The sequence below is a fragment of the Salvelinus fontinalis genome, chromosome 17 (genome assembly GCF_029448725.1).
Source record: "Salvelinus fontinalis isolate EN_2023a chromosome 17, ASM2944872v1, whole genome shotgun sequence".
In the NCBI taxonomy this organism is placed as follows: Eukaryota; Metazoa; Chordata; class Actinopteri; order Salmoniformes; family Salmonidae; genus Salvelinus; species Salvelinus fontinalis.
In genome coordinates this window covers 22387801-22412065 of record NC_074681.1, presented here as the reverse complement: position 1 = coordinate 22412065, position 24265 = coordinate 22387801, and the positions used below count along the sequence as shown (strand labels likewise).

Below are 24265 nucleotides of genomic sequence, written 5' to 3'. Positions count from 1 at the left end.
GTACAGTGATATCCTTTGTCCACATTTTTTAGAACTGCATGTTTGTGACAAACCTGAAGACCTAGCTGGCTGAGGCGTGTTGCAAATCAGTGTAATCATTGCATAACTGCATATATCCCATTATGGCGACGCAAGCAGTTGTCATCTTTTGGTAATTACTTTTTCATTTTGATCAAATTGAAATGTAATCACAGAACACGTTACTGCATTTTCAGACACACAACCACCCTCTGACCCAATTTAACCTCAGCTTGGAATCAAGCTGTTCAGCTTGGACTCATCTGAAATATTGTGACGCTAGTCTGTTCTGAATTATAAATTCAAGTCATGCTAATCGGAGTAACAATGTCTCTGCTGGATAAAATAATGTAGCCTTTTTGATAGTTACTTTAAGCCTTATATCAATATGTTCTGTCTAGTGTTTAGATTTCTATGAAATTACTTACTGAAATTATAAATTTACTTTTTTGGGAAGGAAAACTGTTCAAAAGCAGCTTCTGTGTTGGAATGGTGTGGGTGTACCCCAACAACGGAATGGTGTGGGTGTACCCCAACAACGGAATGGTGTGGGTGTACCCCAACAACGGAATGGTGTGGGTGTACCCCAACAACGGAATGGTGTGGGTGTACCCCAACAACGGAATGGTGTGGGTGTACCCCAACAACAGAATGGTGTGGGTGTACCCCAACAACAGAATGGTGTGGGTGTACCCCAACAACAGAATGGTGTGGGTGTACCCCAACAACAGAATGGTGTGGGTGTATACTGGTGATTTAAAAAAAATATGAATTCATATTGTTGCTACCAGATCCACACACAAATCTGATGTTTTTTCTGTTGGTGCTACATTTGGCTAGCACAGTAAGGAACTACCGAGCTTGTGTGATGTGAAGGTAGAAAAAGATCAGCTTACTTTATTAAGCCAGCTATATAGATTAATTTCTCACCACAGCCAACAATCACTAAACTAAATGTAGCTAGCAATAGTCTGACATAGGGCTGGGCGGTATACCAGTATTGATGCAAGGACCGGTTTGTTTTTACTTTACCTGCTATATTGACTTTTTGGGGGGGTTGAAGTTGCAGTCAACAGTATAAAACAATCAGAATGGAGAAAGACCCATTGAAATCACTTAAATGACAGACAGAATACAAGCATGCTAAGCATTCTCAAAACAGCAGAAGCCTCATTTCCATCCAACTTAACTGTGATGGAAATGACAGAACGTGGAGGAAATGACAAATCTATGTTATTAGTTGTTACTTTTTTAAATGTAGGCTTATTTAATCATGTTTTAAATTACTTTAATCTCAAATACTCCAAGGTGTGCACAATTGGAAAACTTAGGTGGTATTTCTTTGATGTTTTGTGGCATCTTCTAAAAACAGAGGTCACCAACAGAAACAAAATAAAAAATGATCCTATACGATACCAGGAACATCTGCAAAAAGACCAAGAGCTACTGGAAGAAAAAAGGGAGAAGTGATATCTCTGCGCTTACAAAGCGAGAACAAAGAAGCAAGAGACGGCAATGGAAATGTAACCAATGGAATAGAAGACCGACTATGTAAAGAACAGTTGCAATGGAGACCGACCTATCAGGCAACACACCACCTCAGTCACCAGATGACTTGCAGCCAGAACATGAGGCCATCATACCTGCCCCTAACTTACCTGCCCTGATGCACACCCTGATACCCCTTCCTCATCTGCAACAGGAATGAGAAGTCTAATACTTGCTGGAAGGACAAATGTTGGAAGAGGTCACTCAAACAGATCTTTGCATGACAAGTGTCAAACTTGATAAAGCTTAATGGAAAACTGAGAAATACAAATAAAAGGTATGATCAATTGATGAAGAAAATGGACAGACAAGATTCCCCAAAGACAAAACAGAAAATGAAGGGAACTCAGAACTTGAAGGATTTTATTGTTTCAAAATGCCATCATTGCAGAGTTAAAGCAAAAGTATCAAAAAATGCGCAATGCCAAGGACAAACAAGTGGCATCAAAAATGCTCAGAGGCAACATCCTGAGAAAGTATGGCCTGGTCAAAGCTGCAAACAGAGAATTTGGATTTTCAGCAAAAGCAATAAGGGCAAATGAAAACAGGCCAACAAGTCTTCATTACTCCAGGAAGAAGCAGTGTAACATCATTAGCACAGCCACAAGAGAAAATCACTAGATTACATGAACGTGATGTCAACAGCAGAGCAACAACTAGGGGGAAAAGGACACACTAACGAGGAACAAGAAAAAAATCAGAAGCGCTTCTTGAATGGCACAATTCAGAACCTTTATCAGGATTTTAAGAGGGAATATTCAGAGATTAAAATGTCCTAATATGAATTGTTTAAAATACGTATTTTTGGGTTGTCAAGCCAACAGTCCAGGATAGGGACACATGCCTCTGCAAAACCCTCGCCAACCTCCAGTTCATGGCGTATAAACTACAGTATCAAAGTGATCAGCTGCAGCAAGAATGAGAACCTTAACGAGTTTTTGTGCTGTGAGAACCTGAAGAAAGCAAATTTAGCAAATTTAGAACTTTATTATTAAAAAGCATACCATCAAAACTTTTTTATTTAAATACTGTGATAATATTTTGGCCATATCGCCCTGCCCTAGTCTGACAGACACATTGTTTGTTTATCAAAAGTTGGCTAGCAGCAGTAATTATCCCACTCTAAACCTCGCTCTCCCTCACTAATCGGTCTCGCTTAGCTCTTGTTCTGCTTCCTCAAATGCAACTATATTTTACCCAGGTGTATAGCCCACTTAGTTTCAATTTAAGAAACATACTGTAGTTGTAATGAACCGCTAGCTTTTGAGGCATGTATTATTGCCTCAATAGTACTATGTTACGAGATCTACCTAGTGATTTGTTTACATGTAGTAAATCTAGACTCATTTTTTAAAATGCTAGCGCTCACCTTATGTTAATGTTGAACTGCATATTAAATTACACCAGGATAATAACATGAAGCAAACAAATTGCAACTATTTCAAGCAACATGTGTTTTTAAATTAAATTAACCTTAATATTCCTTTCTGCACACCCTCATTATGGTGATATTTGATAAGGTCTCTGTCCTGTGCATGCCATCCTTAAGACTACCTTCATTACAAGGGTAGGGCTTTCACTAGCCCTTGATCATGACTCTGGTCCATTACATTACACAAGTCATTGGACGACGGCGTCTTCTGTAGCTCGGTCTGAACATTAACATGCATCACTTGCGGTATGGTTATAGAAGCATAAGGACCTTAACTTTCATATCGGTGAGAAATCATTTTCAAAAAACAATTAAATTGATACACACCTTGTTAGTGTTCCCACATTGCCATATTTCCATGTTAGAGCATTTGTTTACGGAAGACAAGAAGCGACCACCTGTGCTTATTGGCTATCTAGCATGCTCCGAACACCTGTGTGTAAGTGTAACTCAAAGTAGTTTTGTCGGATGGAGACACCCATAGCTGTGTGGCTCTTTGCAAAACTGCTGATGAAAGATAAGGGCCATGTGTTTCGAAAGCTGTATCGCAAGTGAATATTGATGTTTAGAAAAGTGAACTGTAGGGAGAAGCCAATATGCCGCCTAGAGTTTGAGAGCTTGCACCAATCCATTTCATGACGGTATGTACAGTAGGAGTCATATCTAGTTGGCCTCAATTGTCGAATGAAAAACCTACACACTTATCTTTCCAGTATCAGCCTTTTTAGTTATTAGCAAATTATTTTCCACACGTACATTCTCAGATGCGAGTGCTTTTCCTATTTGTATTAGTATAATTTCAAATGAAGAAAACATCCCAATGTAAAGTGTGAGGATTTGCTAATCCTGTTTCAGTATAGAAATGACATGCCACATGTACAAGTGCATTAGACATGCCCACGAGGCCAATACTAATCCCATGTCTGCATTTAGCATGCGTGTCATAAATAATCTCCCATCCACTGTCACCAAAAGGATAGAGCACAGCTAGTGGAGGCAAGACAAAAATATACTGAAGAGTGACCACAGTGAAGGGTCACTTTACATGGGCTGCAAAGTAGCCATGTACTGTTTGAGTTTCATCTCTGTATGACTGACCGGGCTAGGATGCTAACCCTAATCAAATATTACACTTGTAGCTAGCATGCCAACCACTGGAGGGTTCATTTCTAGATGGCATCCAGATTTTGTCCAATTTACATCAAGTTGATATTTTTAGCTAACCCTAACCCATTTTATAACCTTAACCTGCCACGTTAACTATGCTAACCTGTTGCGTAAGTTCTCCGAAACCTGCTAGGAAAAAGTACATTCTGACAAAAGCTAGATCCCTTCTAGCATTAACCCCGCCAATGGTTGGCATGCTAGCTACTAGTGTCATTTGATTAGGATTTGCGTCCCGGCCCACTGGAGGAGGACAGTGAGTGTAGCAGAATTAAGTAAATCAGTGCAAAATTGCAATAGGAAATCAGCTGAGATGCTTATGCTATTTAAAATCTAGATGCATTCATGATAGACTACTACTTAAAGTATCAGGGGGATGACATCAGTGGCTACAGCTCACCCCTGCTACAGTCATACCCCTCTCAATTACGCCACTGACTGTGACCGGCATCAATGTAGCAGAGTTAAATACACAATGTATTCTGTGGGTGCTTGATCGACTCGGTTGTCTGCGCTGCTGCCTGCTGAGGTTGAAGCAGAGAAGGTCAGTGAGTGTAGCAGAGGGGTGAGTGCTAGGCTCTTTCTCAATTTATCCTTCCTCGATTCCTCTCCCCGCCTCCTAAAAACCCATTGGAGAAGGTCAGAGGGGAGGGAACTTAACCTCCAATACAGTTGCAATGGGATACGAGTAATCAAGGAAAGACCAAGTGATGTCACCCGCCCTGAGACCTAAAGTACTGTTATCCTAGCCCAACCAAGATAATGGATGCTGGTTTGTGAGTATGAAGTGCTGTTGTGGACAGAGGTTGTATCCTAGGTCAGCCATACAGGAATTGTTACACCCACTAATGATCAAGGACATCCGCTGCAAATCTGTAATATCAGACAAAATGAGTGAGTGACAACCAAATAAAATCAAAACAGGGAATGTTCAATGACCAAACTATTACTTAAATCAAATAATCAACACTTTCATATTATACAAAGGACGCCTGTGTAAATGGTTACTGTGTTTAGACATTAATCTGACTCCTAACGAGATTGAATAGTTAAATAAAGTCTCTAATACAAATAATATGCAGAATGTCAGGGCTGGCCTGGAACTGATACCTGCACAGAGTAGCTAGAGCGCTATAAGCATGGTTGGCCATTCATGTTCTAGGTCTATGCATTGTTGCTTACCAGTACCTTTGTAGCGCTACAACCGACTCGTAATAGTAAACCAATAGCATATTTATTTTTTATTTTTTTATTTATCTGTTATTTTACCAGTTAAGTTGACTGAGAACACGTTCTCATTTGCAGCAACGACCTGGGGAATAGTTACAGGGGAGAGGAGGGGGATGAATGAGCCAATTGTAAACTGGGGATTATTAGGTGACCGTGATGGTTGAGGGCCAAATTGGGAATTTAGCCAGGACACCAGGGTTAACACCCCTACTCTTACGATAAGTGCCATGGGATCTTTAATGACCTCAGAGAGTCAGGACACCCGTTTAACGTCCCATCCGAAAGACGGCACCCTACACAGGGCAGTGTCCCCAATCACTGCCCTGGGGCATTGGGATATTTTATTAGACCAGAGGAAAGAGTGCCTCCTACTGGCCCTCCAACACCACTTCCAGCAGCATCTGGTCTCCCATACAGGGACTGACCAGGACCAACCCTGCTTAGCTTCAGAATCAAGCCAGCAGTGGTATGCAGGGTGGTATGCTGCTGGCAGGTCGAATGCAAATTTTGTTCATGAGAAAACAACAACTAGACTAAGTTAGCTAGCTGTTTACAAACGCACTTAAGTTCTTTGGGGTTCCAGGGTTCACTTGCGCTCATCCTCAAAGCTGTTAAAGGTCTGCTATATACTCCAGCATTTTGGATTTGATATCAAATGTTTTTTATGAGACAACATTACAGAATTTCCCGTTCTGTTTTTACCGTTTTAGAAATGAAAGCACTTGATATATCTTGTCCCCCCATTTTGAAGGTGTCCTAATTATTTGGACAAATACACTAAGTGTATTGGAGTAGTCAATAGTGTAGAATTTTATAACATATTCTAGCACGCAAGGACTGTATCAAGTTTGTGACTCTAAATACTTGTTGGCTGCAGTTTGTTTTGATCGTCTCGAATTATGTTGTGCCTCAATAGAAATGAATGGTAATGTATTGTCATTGGAGTCACTTCTATTGTAAATAGGAATTAAATATGTTTCTGAACACTTCTACATTAATGTGGATGCTACCATGATTATGTATAGTCATGACTTAATTGTGAATGATTAGTGAGATCCTACCACCAAAAAAATGCTAGCCTCCCCTGTTATTGGTAATGATTAGAGTTTAGCATGTTTTGGGGGTATGATGTTGCTGTGATTGGTGCTTTATCAAATGCGACACACACCCAGCATAGGGTGGGAGGCAGGGTTGTGCTCAATTCAGAATTTTCAAATTGACTCCCATTCAACTCCTGAGTTGAACTTTTAATTGGCCACACTCCACAGGATGTATAATTTCAGTCACAGGAAGTAGAATTTAATTCTGTGCAATTCAAAGAAATTCCACTCAGTCGTAGAACATGCGTTTCATTGACTCTGACAGGTCACACTTCCAGATACATTCTTTTGTATCCCTTTTCTCTGGAAACAATGTTCTTATACTCTTAACCTTAGTGCTTAGAATAGCCATTTATATTTCCACCAACCATTTCATTTGTTTGGCTTCTTTTGTAAGGCTTTAGGGTCAATTGCATTCTGGGACATGTAATATTTTCCACATATTGAACAAAATGTAGGTCATAATGAAATATATTAATTTACAATCTTTACGTACAGGTTTTGTTTTCCTCGATCATTCATTTTAAGAGTTTGTCCTGAGGATCAATTGTTTCATCCAATATTTTATATGCATGTATATAACGACATGTTTGTTTTGTGTACAGTATGTATTTGTATAGACTACACCTAACATAGATTAGAAGAGGCATTTGAATTGCAATTCTGTATCCTGTTTACTACTTCAATACAAGAATTTCAGTCTCAATTCTGAATTGAGCACAACTCTGGTGGGAGTTAAAAAAATGAAATAAAAAATTACAGTGCTTTTCTACTCCTCTGCCTGTCTGCTGTACTAGTAATGTGGGTGGATATCCTGCTCATGGCATTATATTTTGGTATAGCGGTCCAGTTCTTCAAAATATAATATTTTTACACACTGCCCAAATTCCACTTCTCCCATCCCCAATGAGCTTCTCTGGCTAATCTTTGAAATGTGGATGGTGTATTAAAACATCTGGATGTCCTGGAAGAGTTCATAATGTTGAGAACTTTATGTGATGTGACATATTAGAACACTGAGGTTCACTCTGACTGCATGCACTAGAGACTCACAACAGTTTCTGACCTTTTTTGAATGATTCTCATGTGTGCCTTCTGTTTGGGTTCTAGGTGTATTGGCCCTGGCCCCTACTGTCGAGAGAGCTGTAGCTCCTTATTACACACACACCACATTTGCACACATACTATGCGTTTGAGTGCGCACATACACATAGTCTCACTTCCAGAGCCGGTGGCCTGCAGGGAGATTGTTGCACATAGTGCTGCTCAAGTGTTTTTGCTGATCCTCATTTTACATTCTTAATTGGTTCCTTTGCTGGGGTAGATAAAAAAAATAATCATGTATTATTACTAACATGACGGTAAACTGCCTCTGTTCAGCCCAGCGATAAATGGTTAAGTCCCTCAACTGCTGAGTTCTAAATATAGAAGCATTAACTTTGGGACATGTTTTCCCGATGTGCTCATACATAATGCATTACTATGGGAGGTGATGATGCATTACCTTTTTGCCTTTTTTATTCTCATCATTCTCACAAATTAGGTTAACATCCTCCTTCATGCCTTTTGAAGATCTTCATTGGCTTAAGGCTAGTGCTTTACAACTGGATTAGGTGTTCATTTTGACTATATAGAGGCCACTTTTTCATTTCACTGCCCGTTTTACATTGCTAGTGAATTTGATGGGCAGTGGTCACCAGTTCATAATATTTCAGACTAAGTGAAAAGGAATATATAAAAAATAAATTAAAAAAATCACCCGTCCCTCGTGTCCCCATGGTGAATGAATGCATGACCTCTTGGGAACATAGTGTGATGCACAGGACCCATGATTATCAGTGCCCCCAGAGTGCTTATGACGTTAGGGTTCAGTCGCAAGTGTGCCAATCAATGTTGGAAGCCAAATGAACACATTTATAGAAATAACCAGGGGAAAATGTTTTAATATTTAACATATTGATTACATGGGTGATGCTGATCCCAAAATAAACCTCATCCTTGTTTTCCTAATCTTATGATTTGGCTCTATTACAACCTGTTCAAGGATTTACTGTAGGTTTAATATCGAAGATAGTATTCCTGTTTTTCCATGTACGAATGCTCCTGCACACACACTCTTGATTTGATATATGATTTAACAATCATGTTTCCCCTCAGCGTTGGAGAGGAAGATGTCGGTAAGGCAAAGCAGAGAAGAGCTGATCAAGAGAGGTGTGCTGAAAGAGATCTTTGAGAAAGGTGAGATGCTTTCCTCATTCACTTCATGTGCCATTAAAAAATCATGGTTTTAGTCGTCTCATCGTTTTGTTAAGCCTACAGTGAATGAGTGTGTGTGTGGACTGAGCTGCGTGAATGTGACTTGGGTGTTCTGCTCAGCTAAATGCCAAATTCCATCACTTTCAGAAAGTAATTTACTCATGATGCATACATACATTTTAGGTACTCAAAATATAGAACACTTAGCAGATTGAGACTGTGTGTATACTACTGGTCAAAAGTTTCTGGACATCTACTCATTCAAGGGTTTTTCTACATTGAAGACGTCAAAACTATGGAATCATGTAGTAACCAAAGAAGTGGTAAACAAATCAAAATATATTTGAGATTCTTCAAATAGCCACCCTTTGCCTTGATGACAGCTTTGCACACTCTTGGCATTCTCTCAACCAGCTTTGAGGTCGTCACCTGGAATGCATTTCAATTAACAGGTGTGCCTTAAATTAATTTGTGGAATTTCTTTCCTTCTTAATGCGTTTGAGCCAATCAGTTGTGTTGTGACAGGGTAGGGGTGATATACAGAAGATAGCCCTATTTGGTAAAATACCAAGTCCATATTATGGCAAGAACCACTCAGATAAGCAAAGAGAAACGACAGTCCATTACTTAAGACATGAAGGTCAGGCAATCTGGAACATTTCAAGAACTTTGAAAGTTAATTCAAGTACAGTCGCAAAACGTGTCAAGCGCTATGATGAAACTGGCTTTCATGAGGACCGTCACAGGAAAGGAAGACCCAGAGTTACCAGCCTCAGAAATTGAATGCCAAATAAATGCTTCAGAGTTCAAATAACAGACCCATCTCAACATCAACTGTTCAGAGGAGATTGTGTGAATCAGGCCTTCATGGTCGAATTGCTGCGAAGAAACCACTACTAAATGACACCAATAAGAAGAGACTTGCTTGGGCCAAGAAAAATGAGCAATGGACATTAGACCGGTGGAAATTTGTCCTTTGGTCTGGAGTTCAAATTGGAGATTTTTAGTTCCAACCGCTAGTGACACTATCTGATTTATTTAGAATTCAAGGCACACTTAACCAGCATGGCTAGCACAGCATTCTGCAGCGATAAGCCATCCCATCTGCTTTGGGCTTAGACGATCATTTGTTTTTCAACAAAACAATGACCCAACACACCTCCAGGCTGTGTAAGGGCTATTTTACCAAGAAGGAGAGTGATGGAGTGCTGCATCAGATGACCTGGCCTCCACAATCCCCCAACCTCAACCGAATTTGAGATGGTTTGGTATGAGTCTGATCGCCGCGTGAAGGAAAAGCAGCCAACAAGTGCTCAGCATATGTGGGAATTCCTTCAAGACTGTTGAAAAAGCATACCAGGTGAAGCTGGTTGAGAAAAGGCCAAGAGTATGCAAAGCTGTCAAGGCAAAATGTGGATATTTGAAGAATCTCAATTATAAAATATGTTTTGATTTGTTTTACACTTTTTTTTTTCTTGGTTACTACATGATTCCGTCTGTGTTATTTCATAGTTTTAATGTCTTCATTATAGTCTACAAAGTAGAAAATAGTAAAAATAAAGAAACCCTTGAATGAGTAGGTGTACTAAAACTTTTGTGTTTTGTTTTATCTAAACATGTTTTCTGATCTGACAGAGGTTCTCCCCCCCTGTTAGTCAGGATATCTTCTGAGGAAGTAGAAAGTCCATCAGGGTTTAAGAGATGCTGATGGGTGAAGTAAGCATTCTGCCTCCCTCTCTGTGGACAACTTGTCAGAACACGAGCCAGTTTCCTAAACCATTGCTATACTACTGGTACTTACTGCTGGCTACAATAAATATAGAGCTGTTCGATCGGTTTCAATTCCGGGCTCTGGCTGGGCCACTCAAGGACATTCAGAGACTTGTCCCGAAGTTACTCTTGCATTGTCTTGGCTGTGTGCTTAGGGTCGTTGTCCTGTTGGAAGGTGAACCTTCACCCCAGCCTGAGAACCTGCTCCAGAGCGCTCAGGACATCATCAAGGATCTCTCAGTACTTTGCTCCATTCATCTTTCCCTAGTCTCCCAGTTGCTGCCACTAAAAACATCCCCACAGCATGATGCTGCCGCCACCATGCTTCACCGTAGGGATGGTGCCAGGTTTCCTCCAGACGTGATGCTTGGCATTCAGGCCAAAGAGTTCAATCTTGTTTTCATCAGACAAGAGAATCTTGTTTGTCATGGTCTGAGAGTCTTTCGGTGCCTTTTGGCAAACTCCAAGCGCCCTGTCATGTGCCTTATACTGAGGAGTGGCTTCCGTCTGGCCACTCTACCATAAAGGCCTGATTGGTGGAGTGCTGCAGAGATGGTTGTCCTTCTGGAAGGTTCTCCTATCTCCATAGAGGAACTCTGGAGCTCTGTCAGAGTGACCATCGGGTTCTTGGGCACCTCCCTGACCAAGGCCCTTCTCTCCCGATTGCTCAGTTTTGCTGGGCGGCCAGCTCTAGGAAGAGTCTTGGTGGTTCCAAACTTCTTCCATTTAAGAATGATGGAGGCCACTGTGTACTTGGGGACCTTCAATGCTGCAGAAATGCTTTGGTACCCTTCCCCAGATCTGTGCCTCGACACAATCCTGTCTCTGAGCTTTTTGGACAATTCCTTTGACCTTTGACCAGTGAGTGTGCAGAGTCATTGCAAAAAAAAATTAAGGGGGTTCGAAGCAAATAGTCCGGCTAGCCATTTGATTAATAATACATCTGCTGTCACTGGACTAGCTCGTTTATTTTTTTCCATTTTACCAATCCAGTCTCATCCTGGATAAGATGTTTGTTTGTTTGTTAGTTTATATCACCACTTAACTATTTGGGGGAAAATCCACTTTCTCTTATGCTGAAAATGATTTGTTCTGATTGTGGGGAATAGTTGTAAGTATGACTTGAGTTATTGAACAGAGTAGGAGGTGCCTTGCCAGTGCTGCTGGCATAAATGGTTGATGTATGTTTTCTGGATGGAGGTCTTATGAGACTTGCCATTAGCTGTCATTTGAAAGGGAAAATAGATTGAATTTCATTAATCAGAATTGATTTAATCACATCAGTTCCCAAAACATTTGTTAATCTCTCCTCTGATTTGGCTGCTGGCGTGTAATCAGCTTTTAACTGGCTGACACTGCTGCATGTGCTGCATGTGCCTGGATTTAATGTAACACCCCAACTGTCTGTGTCCAAACCCTCCTACTGTAGCACTCACATGGGAGTGTTGGTTAATGAAAATTACAGCGATAGTGATAACGTAAGTTGTTTTCTACAATATGAATGGTTGTTTTTGTAGTAGCCTACTGTGTTCCAAATCACCCTTCATCCTTTGTATTGATAGCACCTGGGAAAGGGAGAGGATTGTCTGATCCCTCTCAAACCTTGTCCTTGTATTGGAACGACTGTTTCTCAGCCTGATTTGGCTCGTGCTGTATTAGGCTTACTCATTGCATCTCAGCTTTCGTGGTCCTTAGAAACAACGGTCTCTTACCTGACAGTGTGCATGAGGAAAGGGCTTTTGAAAGTCAACCAAGAAAAGTTGCACTACTTCAATTAACTTGTGGTCACAATAGGGACTTTTCTCATCTGACAGCCCATATGAGGTCCCATGTGTCATACATCAGTCTGTCTCCCTACCAGGTCTCCCAGTTACACCTCCAAGGTGTTGCAGTCATTATGCAACCATTTCATAACTTTTTTTATATGTGAGGAATTGGTCCAATAGAAGCTGTCAGACCTGAAGCGACGGGAACAAGGCGCTCTGGTGCGTTGCGGTTGACACAACAAGAAATGATGGGCGCAAAACACCTGTCTGGGAGGATTTCTGTATGTTCTCACTGAATGTACAAAACGTTAAGAACACCTGCTCTTGCCATGAGACTGACCAGGTGAATCCAGGTAAAAGCTATGATTCCTTATTTATGTCACTTGTTAAATCCACTTCAATCAGTGTAGATTAAAGGTAGGAGACAGGTTAATGAAGGATTTTTAAGCCTTTGGACAATTCAGACATGGATTGTGTATGGGTGCCATTGAGAGTGAAGGGGCCAGAAAAAATATTTACGGCCTTTGAACGGGGTATGGAAGTATGTGCCAGGCGTACCAGTTTGTGTCAAGAACTGCAATGCTGCTGGGTTTTTTGACGTTCAACAGTTTCCTGTGCGTATCAAGAATGGTCCACCACCCAAAGGACATCCAGCCAACTTGATACAAATCAAATTTTATTTGTCACATACACAAAGTTAGAAGATGTTAATGCAGGTATTATCGAACTGCTTGTGCTTCTAGTTCTGATAGTGCAGTAATATCGAAGTAATCTAACAATTCCCCAACAACTACCTAATATACACAAATTTAAAGGGGTGATTGAGAATATGCACATATATGGATGGCCGAGCGGCATAGGCAAGGTGCAATAGATGGTATAAACTCAGCAAAAACAATGAATGAACATGCACCTGTGGAACGATCGTTAAGACACTAACAGCTTACAAACGGTAGGCAATTAAGGTCACAGTTTAGTACACTAAAGAGGCCTTTCTACTGCCCAGGGTCCCTGCTCATCTGTGTGAACGTGCCTTAGGCATGCTGCAAGGAGGCATGAGGACTGCAGATGTGGCCAGGTCAATAAATTGCAATGTCCGTACTGAGACGCTTAAGACAGCGCTACAGGGAGACGAGATGGACAGCTGATCGTCCTTGCAGTGGCAGACCATGTGTAACAACACCTGCACAGGATCAGTACATCCAAACATCACACCTGCAAGACAGGTACAGGATGGCAACAACTGCCTGAGTTATACCAGGAACGCACAATCCCTCCATCAGTGTTTAGACTGTCCGCAATAGGCTGAGTGGCTGGGATTGTAGGCCTGTTGTAAGGCAGGTCCTCACCAGACATCACCGGCAACAAGGTTGCCTATGGTCACAAACCCACCGTTGCTTGACCAGATAGGACTGGCAAAAAGTGCCGTTCACTGACGAGTCACGGTTTTGTCTCACCAGGGGTGATGGTTGGAACATGTTTATCGTCGAAGGAATGACCGTTACACCGAGGCCTGTACTCTGAAGCGGGATTGAGTTGGAGGTGGAGGCGGTGAGCAGGTTGAGTACGTCTGGGACCTGTTGAATCGGAGGGTGAGGGATAGGACCATTCCCCCCCAGAAATGTCCGGGAACTTGCAGGTGCCTTGGAAGAGTGGGGTAACATCGCACAGCAAGAACTGGCATCATCGGACTAAATTTGTTGTCATTGCAGGCAATCTCAATGCTGTGCGTTACAGGGAAGACATCCTCCTACCTCATGTGGTACCCTTCCTGCAGTCTCATCCTGACATGACCATCCAGCATGACAATGCCACCAGCCACACTGCTCGTTCTGTGCATTTCCTGCAAGACAGGAATGTCAATTCTGCCATGGCCAGCGACGAGCCCAGAACTCAATACCATTGAGCACGTCTGGGACCTGTTGAATCGGAGGGTGAGGGACCCTGACGCATATGTCTCATGTCTGAGCCATTGAATTGCGACTCCACCTTGTCCCTGTACTGGCGTTTCACTCGTTTGATTGCCTTGCGGAGGGTACAGTTACACTGTTTATATTCAGACATTTATAAACGCACTCACCGAGTCAGCGTATAGGTCGATGTTGTTCTGAGGCTGACCGGAACATATTCCAGTCTGCGTGATCAAAACAATCTTGAGCGTTGCTTCCGATTGGTCGGACCAGCGTTGAATGGTTCTCGTCACTGGTACATCCTGTTTGAGTTTCTGCCTATAAGACGGAAGGAGCAAGATGGCATCATGGTCGGATTTGCCGAAGGGAGGGCGGGGGAGGGCTTTGTATGCATCGCGGAAGTTAGAGTAGCAGTGGTTGAGAGGATTGCGCATGCGCGTACCGCAATCAATATGCTGGAAGAATTTACGTAGACTTGTTCTCAAATTTGCTTTGTTAAAATCCCCAGCTACAATAAATGCAGCTTCAGGATGTATGGTTTGCATATAGTCCAGTGAAGTTCCTTGATGGCTGTCTTGGTGTCTGCTTGAGGGGGAATGTACACAGCTGTGACTGACTGACGAGAATTCTCTTGGTAGGTAAAATGGCCGGCACTTGATTGTAAGGAATTCTAGATTGGTTGAACAGAAGGACTTGAGTTCCTGTATGTTGTTATGATTACACCATGAGTCGTTAATCGTAAAGCATACACCCCTGCCCTTCCTTTTCCCAGAGAGGTGGTTATCTCTGTCGGCACGATGCATAGAGAAGCCCGGTGGCTGAACCGATTCCGACAACATATGCCGAGAGGGCCATGTTTCCATGAAACAGAATGTTACAATCTCTGTCTCTCTGGAAGGCAACCCTAGCTTGAATTTGGCCAGGTGGCCGTTTCGTCTGCCCCTTCTGCAGTGTCATTGTTTTGGATTGCCTACTGGAATTAAATCCATTTTCCTTGGTGGTGGGTTGACGTGGCTCTTATATCCAATAGTTTTTCTCAGCTGTATGTAATAAGACTTAAGATTTCCTGGGGTAACAATGTAAGAAATAATACAATAAAAATAACTAAATACTGCATAGTTTCCTAAGAACAACCATCTCTGTCGGCGCCATGCTGTTCAGAGTCTATGGGACGCTTTAGAGTTGACATGGGTCAGCATCCCTGTGGAACACTTTCGACGCCTTGTAGAGTCCACGCCCCAACAAATTGAGGTTGTTCTGATGGCAAAGGATAGGTGCAACTCCGTATTAGGAAGGCGCTCCTAATGTTTAGTGTACTCTGTGTGTCACTATCATATCATTCATGTTCACTTGCATGATGCAGCACATTATTTCTCTTCACCTTCGTAGACCGTTCATTTCCAGTTGTCTGTACATTATATTTATAATTGGTGTTTGTCTTTCTCCAGCAACTGTGGAGTTCCGATCCTCGATGGAGGGTGGAGTCTGCACTCGGGAGCCCTCTAGTATGAAGTCGTCCATGGTCCTGCCTTCCAAGAAATCTGTTGGTTTCCCCAGCAACGTTCAGGACAATGTCGCCAAGACCCCCATGTACCACAAACAGCCCCCTGCGCTGCCCCCCAAACCTTTCAACAGGATCCCCAACCACAGCACAGGTAAGCACACACACCAACAACTACAGCGACCCTGCCACTAATGCCCCTTGTTAGACTAATACAAAGGCACTGTTAATGTGCCAAAGACGTGTGAAACCCACAACGAGATATGCTGAGCTCCTTCAACAAAAGGAAAGAGGATTGGATGGTGTCAGTCAGGCTCTTCCTGTAGTTGTCTCCCCTGAGAGTGAGGAAGGAGAAACACAGGTGTACACCTAAGGCCCAGACCTGTCAACAACTGGGACATTGGGACTGAATACCGAGATAGACGATTGACTGAACTGGCAAATGGCTTACAGTACAGAGCTCTGAGACATACACAGTGAAAGTTTGTTCAGTTATGTAGTTGAATAATCATAAACCTATATCAGTAGACACATGCGCGCACACACTGTGTCTGTGCTGTTGGAGAGATTAGTGACATTAAGTCCCAGTGTAGCCATGTCAGCTGTTGTCTGCCTGTCTGTGCTAGAAGTGGCAATAGCCTAATCTAATTCTCCCTGCTCAATCAAACCTGGACATTCTACTGTACACTGTCATGTTGATCTGCTCTATCCAACTGTTGCCCGTCTCTTACAATATGCCTTGGTGATTGTGCTTAGAGCCCTCCTGCGTTTTCCCTGGTCAGGACACATTAATCTGTAGTCTTACTTATACTCACCACTTACCAGTTAAGACATGGTGGAAGGGGCCTCCTGGGTGGCACTGCATCACAGTGCTAGCTGTGCCACCAGAGACTGGGTTCGAGTCCAGGCTCTGTCGCAGCCAGGAGGCCCATGGGGCTGCGCACAATTGTCCGGGTTAGGAAGGGTTTGGCCGGCAGGTCGCTAGTGTCTCGTCGCGCACTAGTGACTCCTGTGGCAGGCCCGGCGCAGTGCACGCTGACCAGGCCGCCAGGTTTACGGTGTTTCCTCCGACACATTGGTGCGGCTGGCTTCCAGGTTGGATGTGCATTGTGTCAAGAAGCAGTGCGGCTTGGTTGGGTTCAGAAAAAAAGTTCCATTGATGTTTACCTGTTTCTGTCTTTCTCTACTCATCTGTCTCTCTGTCCAGACTCTTGCCAGCAGATGAAGCTGCCTTGTATGCCAGGCCAGGGAGGCAAGCTATCTCCTCCTCTACCTCCCAAGAAAGTGATGATCTGTGTGCCTCAAGGGGGAATGGACAACTCTTGCTCCTCACCCTCTCCCCTCAGCACCTTCTCCCAGTCGAAGTTCCCCCCTCCCCATGGCCACCTCCAAGGCCACCCCCTCCACCATGGCCCTCTGCTGCCCTCGCATCTCACATCCCTAGCCAACCTCCACCAGGGGCTCCAGGGGGGCGGGAAGCACCATAACCACGGACACGCACACAACCAAGGCCACCAGCTCCATCTGCAGTACGGCTCCATGCAAGGCCATGCCCCCAGCCGCATAATTGAGGAGCTCAACAAGACGCTGGCCTTCAACCTGCAGAGGCTGGAGAAGTGAGTTGTTGTATACACATTATTAAATAAAACCATTATGTATCTTTATGGTTGTATAGCTTTTGTTCAGGACGTTGCAGGTAGAAATTAAGAGTTTAGATGGTACAACTTTATGATGGGAGTGAAGTGTAACATCCGTTCTATATCATATATTTCTGTCTCCGACACTCACCGTAGGTAAATTAATCAACTGTGAAGACTTGTATGTATTAAAGACGCATTATCTGTTCAGTATAGCGGGTTCAGCTGGTTTGTAGGTCAGATCACCCCTGCCTGGTGATATTGGGGTCAGGCTGCCACCATGTGGCTTTGATGTAGAGGTCTGACCCAGCTCGCCCCGTTCCACTGCGACAGAGTGGCCCACTTTGATAGCAGACTGTGTGGCACCATGGCACACAGGCCGCCTCCAGAGGCAAGCCTGGCACAACTGATGCCACAGCCTGTCCTCCCTCCCCCTAGCAGACACTGGCCAAATGAATACGGAGAAATGTATTGGGGAATTGGACGTAATTTCTCTCTATTTTATGTAACACTTGGTTGCAAATATCTCAAAATTGGGACAAAAAAACTAGACCGGAATGAATCGATCAGCTGTTCTCCCTTATCTTTCAACTGAATTGAGTTGGTACAGCCAATATTATCGTATCATTTGTATAGACTGGAATATCATGTGTAGAGGGGTAGTGTAGAACAACTAGAATCTCTTATTTCTACAACCAAATATCAGACCTCTTATTCATTCAGGTTGACTATGTATGCATGAGTATGATACCATCTCACAGCAGGGGATCATCTTATTCATGCACACACACAGTCCCTCCCTGGTCCTCTGATTGCTTGCTTTGCGTGTCTCATGGTGAGCTGAATGGTCCCTAGTGGGCTCTCACAGCAGGGGCTTGTGATTAGTCATAGCGTGATAGCAGTGTGGGCTGTCTGATATGTAGATTTAAACCCCGCTCTACAACTGACTACAGTATGGAACCAGCCCCTCATCAACCCAGTTGATTGACAACTTTGTTACTTTGAACCTGAATGGTCTGTGATGTGAAGGATATGTGCAAATATCTAATGCAGTGGTCACCAACCGTGATCTTCAAGGCATTCCTAGTCAATCACCAAACATTTCTGTAGAAAAGCCAACGATAAAGCCTTGCGTTCCTATTTTTTGCACTGTTGGCGGCAGGTGCACTTGATTCAGAAGCCCAGCGTGCTGGGTAGGCAAGGTGTTCCCATTTCGAACCATTTCATTTATCTGAAGGGACGAACACTGCCTACCCGGCGACCCAGGAGAGCGAAATCAAGTGTGCCTACTGTGCTGGCCAATTGGATAGCTCAAATCACTGTGCCTACAGCTTCCACAACCCCACAGCAAAGTTTGATACTAGTCTACGTGAGATTTCATAACTTTTAAAACCTTGACCAGAGAGAGACTGTCAAAGAATACTGTTTTTGAGTGAGTTTAAGTTTTTATACAGCATTGTCAAAAGTTTTTTTTTTTTTTTTTTATATTCAAGACTTTTACAAAACATAATGTGCTTCTCCCTAATTTCACTTGCGCTACAACCAGCACTGCATCTGTAATGAATTAGTTATCATTAGGCCTGCGTTTTATTATTAGTAGCTCACGTCAATTTTTAAATTTAGGAATATTTCACTTTCTCTGGTCATAGGAACAACATGAATTTGTGCATGAGGTAGAAATAATGTGGTGTGACCCGAGTTTCGCCATCAGGTGGACGACTGTCCCCTCTGGTCAGTCTCACCGGAGGAAATGAGAGAGCAGGTGCCCTCTGCTGCGCTCTCCCTCCGCTGAGACTGAGCATCGGATGCTGGTACCATCAGTTCAGTAAAATCATTTATTTCAATTTATGCTCAGCTGTGCCTCACAAGTGAAACAACTTATCTATTTTTTTATCAAAGCTTGAGTTTTGATACATAGTATAGTCTGAGAATAACAATACTGGCAGACCAAGTATAGCCAATATGCTGTGATTAATGTATTAGGTCTACTGCACAATCCTCATTCTGACTATTTTTATAAGGTAATGTTGCATAGGCTTCCATTTTTTTCAAGTAGTGTTTTTAAACTATTCTGAACGCTAGATCTCTGCTTTTTTTTTGACGCTGAAAATGATTTTGACTCCGATCAGTGGTCACCAACCTTTTCTAATGGTATGTAGGCTAATGTGGCAGTCAGACTGACCTCCCTGCTAGGAACCTATTGCTCGGATAACCAGATATGTTTGTCTGTCTCACTAGCTCAATGGCTGCAAGTCAAGGTGGACAATTTGGTGCTAATGACCATGATCCAGAAATGGCACAGCCTCGACCTCGCACATCGACTGCGTCAAGGCAATTCCAGCCAGACTGCCATTTTCTCAGATGACTACACAGGAGATAGGGAATGAGTCAACCACTTGTAGAGTCATGATCATAGTGGCTCTCTACAGCACATTGTTGCATCTCTATAGCAACCATTAGATTCACACTGGGAAAGGAAAAGTGGTAGATTGAATCTTCATATTAATCTCTTCTATCCATCATTACCACTAACATTAACACTTACCTCATGGCCTCTTCTCCCTGCAGCAATGCAATGCATTCTGGTCAGTGTAGTCTTCTGGACAGAAGCCAGGTGCCCTCTGAGGTCATCGACGAGGACGACAAAGAGAACATGCCCAACGAGTCTGACTATGAGGACCTGCCCAGCATGTACAAAAACGAGGATGATGAGGATGATGAGGATGATGAAGATGATGACGAGGATGATGACTCGCTCTTTACAAGTAAGATCACCATGGTGGACACACACATGTTAGGTTAATGTTGTGTTTTAACTCCTGGTGTCTGTGTCTAGGTACCCTGGGTCTGAAAGTGTTGAGGAAGGATTCTCTGGCTGTCAAGCTGAGTAACCGTCCATCTAAGAGCGAGCTGGAAGAGAAGAACATCCTGCCCATGCAGACTGATGAGGAGAGGCTGGAGTCCAGGCAGCAGATAGGCACCAAGCTTACACGGTGAGAGAGGGAACACACGCGCGCGCACACACAAAGCCTGCCCGAGGAGGATTGAAAGGTGGACCAGGATCTTTTCAGTTTTCATCTGTTGACACCATTGTATTTTCATAAATAGAGCGACGTGTCCATTTGATATGTTAAATATCTTCAACATCTTTAATGTAGCACTAGACCAAGGCATGCCTCTTCTGCAATGCCAACAGCTCTCTGATGTGTTTTGAAAGGCGTGTCCATTTCTCCTCTATAACAGAGCTTTCAGGAAACGGTTGTCAACAGCCAAATATTGCACTGTGACCTACTTTGGGAAAAGGGTCTGATATCCCCACTAACATAACTAGCTATGAATAATCTGGCTTTTTGAAAGCGCAATGGAAAGCTCCTTTTTATCAAAACACTTTTCCATCAGTTTAGTTGTATTTTCTTTCCATCCGTTTAAAGATTAACCCTCCACCTCGTTAAGAGGGGCACTGAGAACTCAGCTGACCTAATTTCAGCAATGCATCAGCTCTCCGTCTCGCTCTACATTCTCTCCCTCCCTCTTTTCTTCCCACTGCCTGCCGTCCTCCCTCGCTCACTGAATCACCACGGTGATATGTGCCAAGGCATTACCACACCACTCCTCCACACACTCGCTATACTGACGGCTCTCTCTCTCTCACACACACCAACAGCTCTCACACATACAGCACCAGCACACACATTCAGTGGTAAGGGAACAGACACCTTAGAAGCCCATATGAAGTGATTACACATTCATATAAACACAGCAGTAACACTTTTCATTGTTTCACATTCAATTTGAATATGGCAATATACAGATAGGTTCTTTTTAATCCAAGGTGAACATGACCTAGCCATGCAGTCTTTGTCAATGAATCTATGGTTTGATTTGAATCTACCATCACTGAACAGGATGCTGTTTGGACAGAACAGGCCTGGCCAGTAGGGAAACAATGAGATGGTAGTAAATGAAGAGGTGGACAGGATGAAACAGAGGGAGTAGAAGAGGGAAGAAGATGACTGGGTGTTAAAGAGAGGGAACATCATGGTTTAATGTGAAAGAGAAGAGGGCGTACTCTGCCACTATTCCATGCTGTGATTGGCACATGGTGTGTTGTTCCCAGAAGGCATTATGTTGTTCCCAAAATGCTCCCTGTCTCTATGTCCTTTACGCAGTGCCATTGTATGCATCCTAAATGGCACCCTATTCCTTATGTTTTGCACTACTTTTGGGGCCCTGGTCAAAAGCAGTGCACTATATAAGGAATAGGGTACCACTTGGGACACACTATCAGCGTCATGACTCCCAATTCCATGCTATTTGCCATGTGCATTGTGCTCCTCTGTAGCAGATCTCTTTGTGGCACGCCAATACAAATGGATGGTTCTAATCCTGAAGGAGGTCATTGTGGCCTTAGCCATCTCCTCCTCTCTCCTTATTGTGATGGAGACTTAATAGACGGTATAATAGATTTTCATATTGGTAATTTCATAATTTATTGTGTAATTCCTTATGATTATGGCAATGGCCTCTTGTATAACGATGATGAATTTATGATTTGGGACAAGTGCGGAGGTCAGTCAGACTGTCTGAGGTTGGGTTGAGGTCGGCGCCGGCGTGTGTCTGTGTAGATCTGCAGAACGCTGAGCAGAAGTGGAGACGCCCGGCAGACTCACCGTCTTGTTTCTCCGGGACGCGTGCAGCCAAGCGAGACACTGAGATGAGGCAACACAAACAGACACTGAGATGAGGCGAACCAATCAGTCTCTCTGTAACTTGAGTAACTCTGGGTCCTGGACATTGTAGCAGCAAACGCCAGTCATGTAGGCTCCTGCAGAAACCTCAGTCTGAATAGCTACTTCTGCTGTGTTCAGAGCTTATTCCTAAAAACTCAAATGAAAAGAATTTTCACCAACCTTGTTAGAATGTCATACCATATTCAGCCAATCATGTCAGGCGCTTGATGTCAAAGAAATTTGATACAAGATTTCTCGCTCTCTTGGCATAAATTAGGAATGGAATCTTTTAATAGCGTAGACTCTTCATCTTTTAACTGCTTGCAAACAGTCATACATTCTCACTCCCCTATTTTTTTTCTTCTTTCTCCATATCTCTTGCTCTACCCCTCCGTGGTGCAGAAGTCACTGGATCAACTAGAAAAAAATGTAAATCTTAATGTGACTTCCCTAAACAAAGTAACTAGGAGCCGGGATAGAGAGATGGGCATGGTTGACTGAACTGTATAGTGTGGTGCTGTATGCTATTGTTACAGCATATACTTTTGTGTGAATAAACCAGATTTCGTAACTGGTGTTATGTCTGGAAATAAATGAGGGTGATTTGCACATCCTGACCTTGACAATACTGGTCTAAATAAAATAACTGAGATAAAGGAATGAGCCCTGCACACAGAATGTTGTGGCTCACTGCCTTGAATTCAGTCAGTTTCTATTCATGTCTGTCAAAGAATAGATGTAGATTTCTGTAGTGACTGAGATGCCATCCGTCCTGACGTGCCAACTCAGCCATAGTTATCACCCTGGTGCTGGCTGTCACTCAAACTGTCACTTAGATAACACTGGCTGGATGGAGTCCTCTAAAAGAGAAGTTACCGCAGGCTAGATGAGTAGGAAGAGAAACAGATAAAAAATGGTCATGTGATTTGGGTATGGACTTTGTCCTGAGACAACGCGCACAGAAATTGAAAGTGAGCTGCTTAGTTTAAATTGACTGCGAAATATCCATGTTTGCATGCGTTTCTGTAGACTCAAAGTATAAATTAGTTTTAAAAAATATATCTATTTTTTGCTAGGTAGCGTTAACTAGCACTAGTCGGCTGTACCTATGCCACAACTCTTGATTTTTCATCCTATAGTTTATCCATCATTTTAAATAGTGAGCCAACATGTTTTTAGCACTTATTCCATGACTGATCAAAACTTGTTTCCTCATGCTCTCTCGTCTCTCTGCAGTTGACATATAGTGAGCAATATGTTTAGAACATCAACTCACAATACATATAAAATCTTGTGCATTGCAATGCATATCGTATCGGCACCTAAGTATCGTGAAGCCCCTGGCAATTCCCAGCCCTACTATCCATGTAGGTTGAGTTGCCCATGTTTAGTACTGTTGTCATCTATGGAGATTTGGCTAGTTGACAACGTTTGCTTTTGTTGTTCAGGGGGTTTATCATGTTTGGTTTTTGTACTATCCATCTCAGGTTGATTTTGACTGTTGACTTGACTGTGTGTTTGGTTGTGTTTGTGCAGGCAGTTGAGTCAGAGGCCCAGTGCTGAGGAACTGGAACAGAGGAATATCCTGAAACGTGAGTACTGTATGTACCTCTACCTTCTGAACCTATCATTATAACATATTATCATTTATATAGACAGTTTCAATTTACTAATAATAATCAACTCACTATTAAACCACTAATGTTATCCCTTGTACAACTATTCCCAGTGACTTGACTTACCCTAATGTACCATATTATTCCACATTTAAGTATTTTATGCAAGCCGCCTCGAACCACAGTTGCCCTGGTTATTTCAGAGGCCTACTTATCCTGGAGCCAGTGGAACACATCTTGCCTTTCTTCTCTCTCCTTCATCTGAGGAAGGCAAGGCGGTGTGGTTCCCTCAGGATTCTGGCTAGGGCCAAGGAGGCTGGTTTCTCAGCTCAAACACACTCCGTATCAGAGAGACGCAGGCAGGCGATAGCAGCTTGGGCTCCTCTGCTTTCATCAAAGACCGGTTTACCAGCAGTGCCTTGGTCTCCCAGAGGTTGCTCTGTGATTGGCAGTGTGTGTGTACGGAGAGGATAAGCGGGGTGTGCCATTCCTGAAATTTTAGTCTCCCCCACAACATAGCCTAGGTTAAATAAATGGGGCATGCCTTTTATTTACATTTTAGCAGACACTCTTATTCAGAGGGACTT

The 24265-nt window shown here is 43.0% G+C and overlaps 1 protein-coding gene across 4 annotated transcripts in view; it reads left to right on the top strand.

The window, feature by feature from the left end:
- LOC129813984 (phosphatase and actin regulator 1-like) overlaps positions 1-24265 on the top strand; it is an 82898-nt gene that overhangs the window by 47916 nt on the left and 10717 nt on the right. For 2 of the 4 annotated variants that reach the window (XM_055866677.1, XM_055866675.1), the window contains exons 3-8: positions 8650-8730; positions 15643-15849; positions 16903-17311; positions 19901-20097; positions 20169-20325; positions 23599-23663. In XM_055866677.1, the coding sequence (XP_055722652.1) occupies positions 8650-8730; positions 15643-15849; positions 16903-17311; positions 19901-20097; positions 20169-20325; positions 23599-23663 (1116 nt within the window). The remainder of the gene's footprint in view (positions 1-8649; positions 8731-15642; positions 15850-16902; positions 17312-19900; positions 20098-20168; positions 20326-23598; positions 23664-24265) is intronic. The other 2 variants (XM_055866676.1, XM_055866678.1) reach the window with 1 other exon arrangement.